This window comes from Teleopsis dalmanni, chromosome 1, assembly GCF_002237135.1.
Source record: "Teleopsis dalmanni isolate 2A chromosome 1, ASM223713v2, whole genome shotgun sequence".
NCBI classification, from domain to species: domain Eukaryota; kingdom Metazoa; phylum Arthropoda; class Insecta; order Diptera; family Diopsidae; genus Teleopsis; species Teleopsis dalmanni.
Window position 1 is genome coordinate 70563381 of NC_051846.1, and position 6431 is coordinate 70569811.

At 31.0% G+C, this 6431-nt stretch overlaps 2 protein-coding genes across 2 annotated transcripts; one reads left to right on the forward strand and one right to left on the reverse strand.

Annotated features, from left to right (window-relative positions):
* Positions 1 to 491: 491 nt before the first annotated feature.
* LOC119672957 (tRNA-splicing endonuclease subunit Sen34-like) lies at positions 492 to 2774 on the reverse strand. Its single transcript, XM_038084143.1, has 5 exons — positions 2436 to 2774; positions 1846 to 1932; positions 1515 to 1787; positions 1349 to 1453; positions 492 to 1297 (listed from the first exon to the last, which is right to left on the reverse strand). The coding sequence occupies exons 1-5, from the start codon at positions 2524 to 2526 to the stop codon at positions 822 to 824; spliced, it is 1032 nt and encodes a 343-aa protein (XP_037940071.1). The 5' UTR covers positions 2527 to 2774; the 3' UTR covers positions 492 to 821.
* A 275-nt stretch (positions 2775 to 3049) lies between these two features.
* On the forward strand, positions 3050 to 6088 carry LOC119672858 (tubulin glycylase 3B-like). Its single transcript, XM_038084006.1, has 3 exons — positions 3050 to 4318; positions 4385 to 5152; positions 5735 to 6088. The coding sequence occupies exons 1-3, from the start codon at positions 3127 to 3129 to the stop codon at positions 5821 to 5823; spliced, it is 2049 nt and encodes a 682-aa protein (XP_037939934.1). The 5' UTR covers positions 3050 to 3126; the 3' UTR covers positions 5824 to 6088.
* Positions 6089 to 6431: the final 343 nt, after the last annotated feature.

Here is a 6431-nt window from a genome sequence, read left to right on the forward strand (position 1 = left end):
TTTTGTATCATTATGATTTATGTTTAAATATGTAATCATAAATAAACAAAATAATTATGTAAAAAGTAATCTACAACCCACACGACTTAAAATATTTCAATTTTGTTCACTATTTAAGTTTATAAAAATATTAAGAAAGTAAGAATTATTAGAGAATGATGCCGAAATTAATTGTTTAATGTGTCCAGATGCACTAACTCGGAAAAGGATCGACACGAACAATTATGAATATTTGTGGAATTTTAAAAAACTTTTATATATAAAATTTATTTTGACTTTGAATTATTAATTTAAAAATTTGATATCTGAAAATTATCCTGGCAGACATTTAAAATTAATTAATTTTGCACTCTCAATTGTTACCAATTATTTGTCTCAAAATGTAGATCAAAATCATGACAATTCAATCTGGGTTTTTAATAAACTTATTGTCAAAAAATTTATACATATATTTCACTTCTACACATTTCTTTAAAATTTATGAATTGATAAAGATACATTTATAAATAATTTACCTCGTCAAATTGTTGTGAAAAAGAGTAAAACGATAACATGATGTTGTAAAATGTGTGAAATATGTGTTGAATACAATTATATATTCATATATGTGTTTTATAATTGAAGCTGTTATATCCCAAATTCGTTGCCTTATATATGCGAATGAGTCCCGTGCGTATAACATAATCTATGAGTTGAAATATTCCTCATCAAAGCTGATTTATTACTGTTTAAGTTGATTTGCTGTCTTCAGTTAACCATTGCATTGCATCGGAGGCAACATCTCTTTCCTCGTAACATTCCTTCAAGTCTTAGAATATGTATTAATTTTCATTAGAAGATTTATTTTCAGTGGACACTTCATTTTCGGTAGATTCATTTTCAGTAGAGGATTCATTTTCAGTGGACGATTCATTTTCAGTGGACGATTCATTTTCAGTGGAAGATTCAGTTTTATCTTCTTTAAATGAATCATAAAACTGCTTGTTCCATTTGAATGTGTAGTACTTTAGTTCAGTAGTTTGGTTTTCATCTTTTTGTATTAGATACGCAACGACACTATTTTTTCTTACAGCCGTCGCCATTCGTGACATAGTCATCATTTCATAATAATGCAATTTACCATCTGGTAACAAATTAATAATATGAGAAGAATGATATCGCTCAGGATCTCCATTATAAATAATAAAATCCCCTCCATACACATCGCCACAAGTTATATAATAACCACGCATCCATAAATCCCTAAATACTCGGTATTGAAAAGAGTTGTTGTCTTTAACACTCACAATTTTAGCTTCTAAAAAAAAACGTAGTTAAAAATAATTTATTTGTAGAAAGTGAATCTTACTATGTGGTAGGGGGAATCCATTAAAAGAAACGTATAAACTTTTTTCATTCAGTGCAAAACTACTTTCCGTATTATTCACATTTTCCGTTATCATTTTATTTATTTCTACACATATAGAAAATTGTTAATAACTTTTTATGTATGATATTTTTGTTAAGAATTTTACCTTCAATATTAGGTAATGGTGTTATAACGGTCGCAGATGCATGTTTTCTTTTGCCCAAATGTTTTCTTGGAACTGATAATTCTCTATCCACTATTTTTTCTGCGACATTCATTTCATTGCATGCTTTTAATTGCTGCGTGGAACGGTCTTTAAAGGCCTCTTGCTCAGCAACTGAGGGTTCTCCCAAAAGTCTTTCTTTTTTAGATACCAGTACAGCAATGTCCCGCTCCAACAACAAACGTGTTTCTAGCGGCGTCAATCGCACAGGAATACCTAGATTTTGAAAGAAAATGTGTTAAAATTTTTTAAATAAAATTTGAGTTTTTCTTACTAAAACGTGACGCCAACACTTTTCGAGCAAAGCAAGCTTCTCTTCTTGCTCCAATTATACGATATTTCTTTCGAAGTGTAACATAATCTGTAGAAAAATAATGAACGATTTAAAATATTAAAGTGTTAAACTATAGCAGTCATAAAACTATATCTTACAAAATTGAGTAAAGTAATTTTTTTGTTCATGTATAATATTTAACGGAACAGTTACCCGATCTCAAAACAAAATTATATATAAAAAATTTTATAATGAACACATACATATTTCACTTACTTAGCTACTCTCTTTTTAAAAAAACTAAAATTACAGTTTTAATTTGACATTTTTTTACTGTGGAGCTGCGCACAAACTGCCAAAATCAGCAACGTCCATAACTTAAAATGGTTGTAACAGGCCAGCCGGCGTGCTTTTTCGATTAACGGAATAAGGCATGCAGTTTAAGAAAAGGGACGCCAGTTGGCCTTATTCAATACAACTATGTATGTATAACGTTACAAAATACATCTGACAGTATATACTATAAAAAATATTAATATAATGCCCAAATTACATACAATAATTCCTACAAGAAACGTTTATGTTCTTACCATTATGATTGAAAACAAAGCCGGTACCACTTATAAGTGTTAAAACTATTTTCTTTTGCGTAGTTTCTGAATTTTTAGAATTCTCCTCCATTGCGTATTACACACAACACAGAAATATTCAATTAATAAAAATATAAAATCCAAAGCATTTATTAATAAATTATATTTGCTAAAAACAACAAATTTTACCAACTGTTCTTTTGCGGCGGTAACTTCCTTATACCATTTTTGTATTTCTTATGTTTACATTTTTTGACAGTTCATGTAGCCATTCACAATAAATAAAATCATATGTATGGTTAATTGATAACCGAATATGTTTTGTGTAGTGCACGTAAGACTGTTCAATCCTATTTCGTTTTGTATATATTTATACAATTATAATAATAAACAATTATAATAATAAATAAAGAAAACAGAACTAAATATATTTAAAATAAAATTATCGCACTTTGCCGAATTGATTCAAAATTTCTACTGAAAAAAGCATATGACTACGTTATTCTAGTACAGAAAGGAAGCCATGATTTGTTTTATCAAATAGAAAATTTCTGTTATATGTCTAGATATTTTTAAACTTCAGATATATTTTTTTGTTCGTAGTTTTAACAAATTCGTATTAATGGTTTGCTCACACTTTTTGGTATTTTAAAATTATTTCATAAAGTTTAGAGGTTTTTGGATATGAAAAATGGCATTATCAACATCCAAAATTAAGTACAAGAATCCTATTTCAAAAATACGAACTTTGGTACAAAATTTAGATGCTGAAATAATAGAACTCTCCACAAGCTTCTCGATATCTAAAAAAGAAACTGTTAAGGATAAGCTGAGTGTAGCTAATATTTATAATGTTAAAAGAAATGTGACCAAGCTAGGTGTGCAGACTCGACTACCAACCACTAAAATTGAGGTCCGTATGCTATCAAGCGTATACCAATCGAAAGTTCAAGATGCATATAGGAATAAAAGGATCTTTATAGTCTACGGTTCCTATAACATAATAAGACAAGAATTATATGACCGTGGTTGGTTAGAGAAACTGCCACCGAATCGGTACTCATATCTACAAACATTACCTGAGGACTCCTTAATGCGTCACGCACGACCTGGAAATGATTATGAAATAGTCATGATATCAAAACTTTTAGCGCGTTACCCTGCATTCTTTATATGGCAACCTAAAGGTATGCAAGATATGTGCGGAGATATATTTCCACTTAGAAATCGTATACGTCGTGGTTTGAAAGTCGATTTTTCAACAAAAATCGGACTTATTGGATGTTCTGAACTTGAGGTGTGGTACAGACGAGATTCGATGTGTACAATGAAATATCCGCGCTTCTACAGACTTGGTGGTAGAGTTGAAGAACGTTTATCGTTTGTAGAAGACTACAACAACACACAATGTCGCAGCCTGATCCGATATTTATGGGAAAATATTGAAGATCCTAATTTGAATATCGATCAAAAAAACGGCACCGTATCAATGGATTTGATTGCGTTTGCACTCAAAAACATTCAAAACCAACTTGATGAATTGGAGAATAAAAACTTGGACATCATACCTACAAAAAATGACGAGGAGAAAATAGCCATGAGAAACTTCATAATAAAATCTAATAGCATTATATACAGAAAGGCATGGCTAACCACAAACCACGACAACCTTGTTGGTGAAGTTGAATGCGGAATGCATATGATCAAGAAACTTGAAAAGAAGCAACTAGGCCTTAATTGGGAAGGTTTTCGAAACCTTTGGATTTTAAAGCCAGGTTATCAGTGCCGTGGTATAGGCATTGTTGTAAAAAAATTTCTAAACGAAATACTAGACCATGCAAGTAAAAATATGAATGGGAGTTACATTGTACAAAAATATATTGGTGAGTAACCTCTCGTAGTAATTTAATCCTACTAAGATTTTTATTTTTTTTCATCATATTTTCTAGAGCGACCTTTACTAATATATAAAACTAAGTTCGATATACGCGCTTACATGCTCCTAACTGTTGCAAGTGAGCACGTAAGCATTTGGCTATACAACGACTGCTATCTGAGATTTAGCTCACAGGAATTCAACATGACGGACTTACGAGAAGCCATACATTTGACCAACAACTGTGTGCAGAAGAAGTATAAAAACGATGCATATCGAAGTAAAAACCTACCAATTCATAACATGTGGCACTCTGCACAATTTAAAGAGTATCTTCGACGGTTGCCCGGTGGACAAAATGTATGGAACAAGATAATATACCCCGGCTTTATACAGAACTTAATTGCGGTTGTATTGGCGAGTTTCGAAGATACAAAGTTCGTTAAAAATAGTTTTGAAATGTATGGTTGTGATTTTATGTTGGATGAAGGATTCAACCCAATTTTAATAGAAATTAATTCCACCCCAGATTTGTGTCATTCTACTTCAGTAACAGCAAAGCTGTGCCCACGTGTTCAGAAGGATCTAATTAAAATTGTTGTCGACTCAAAAGACAATCCCAATACATCTACTGGACAGTTTAACCTAATATTCAAAGTTGTACATAAAATTTTAAGGGAAGTCGAGCCAAATTGCAAAGTAGCTTTATCCGGCGAAAAACTTCCCCTACCAGAGCGTTTCCAGGATAAAATTCTGAAAACAGCTATGAAGCTAAATAAGAAGAAAGAAAACGCTACTTATTTCAAAAATACAGAAGCACATCGAAAGGCAACTGGCGCAGGTAATTAAAATAAAAAGCGCAAAGTCGAATGCACACTTCTTTGAAATCACGCGGGAGTATAGTATATTTTTACATTAGGTCTGTTCCACGAGCTTCTCGTAGTAATACTCAAGTAAAACACAAGTTCAAACTGAGAGCGTAACACAAATAAGTGCCAAATTACGCTTTTTACACATTTTTTCATGGAACAGCTTTGTGTAAAATTAGTGAGAACAACCACTGCCGCACAATTAAACAATACATAAATTTAAATTCAAACCAAAACAGCTGATTCACAAGTCTGTGGCGCTTTTTTAATTTTCGATAAGAATGATACGCTCTCTCAGATGCTTTCATTTACTCGAAAATTTCCTATTGGAACGCAGTTGAGTATAAACAGTGCTACGAGTACTAAAGTTACTACGAGTAGCTCGTGGAACAGACCTATTATTTGGTAGAAGACAAAATAAATTTGCGTTCTTTTGTTTTCTACCGACAAATGTAAGCCAGTATGATGCTATCTCTCTCTTTTTCTCAAATTTTATTTTTTAATTACAAATTATATTAAACAAAATTAAAAGTAGCCTAATTTTTAATATTTAGGTACACGAAGGAAGGCGAAAGCTAAAAAATCAAATATTTCAGTGAAGGCACTTTCAAAACATGACACAACACTAGTGAAGGATACTTAGACGCCTCACAAAATCATGCCAAAATGAAAACAAAATCCAAGAATACAAAAAAATTGCATGATCAACCTTTTGCTCGAAAATATTATTGATCAATACATGGTTATATATAATAATAAATTTACAAACTTACGTTTTGCTAATTTCTGGAGCGTCCGATGGCGGTAATCTTTAAAACAAGTACATTATTAACAACTTGAAAAGCGCGAATAGTTGACAGAATACGATTATTTGATAATTTCTTCTTCTTATGTTCTATTACAAAACATTCATGAACATTCACAATAAACTAAATAAAATTATGAACTACTTAAAGACTTTATTGTTAACAAATTTGTCATATAAGAAAATATTAATAGGCCTTTTCTTTGTAATTATTGGTAAGAATTTTTTTTTTTTTATATTAATTTTCATTCCCTTTAATAGTAAAATAATAAATAGAAAAAGTAACGTATGTGTTACGAACAATGACGACACAAAATACGAAGAATTAACGAAATCATTCGTTAACAGTTAACTGGAAATTTCGTATGTACTTCTAAGAATAGTTCACAATATAGGAATTTTTAGTTTTGGCAACCATGCGATTTGATATTTATACAAAATTCAAT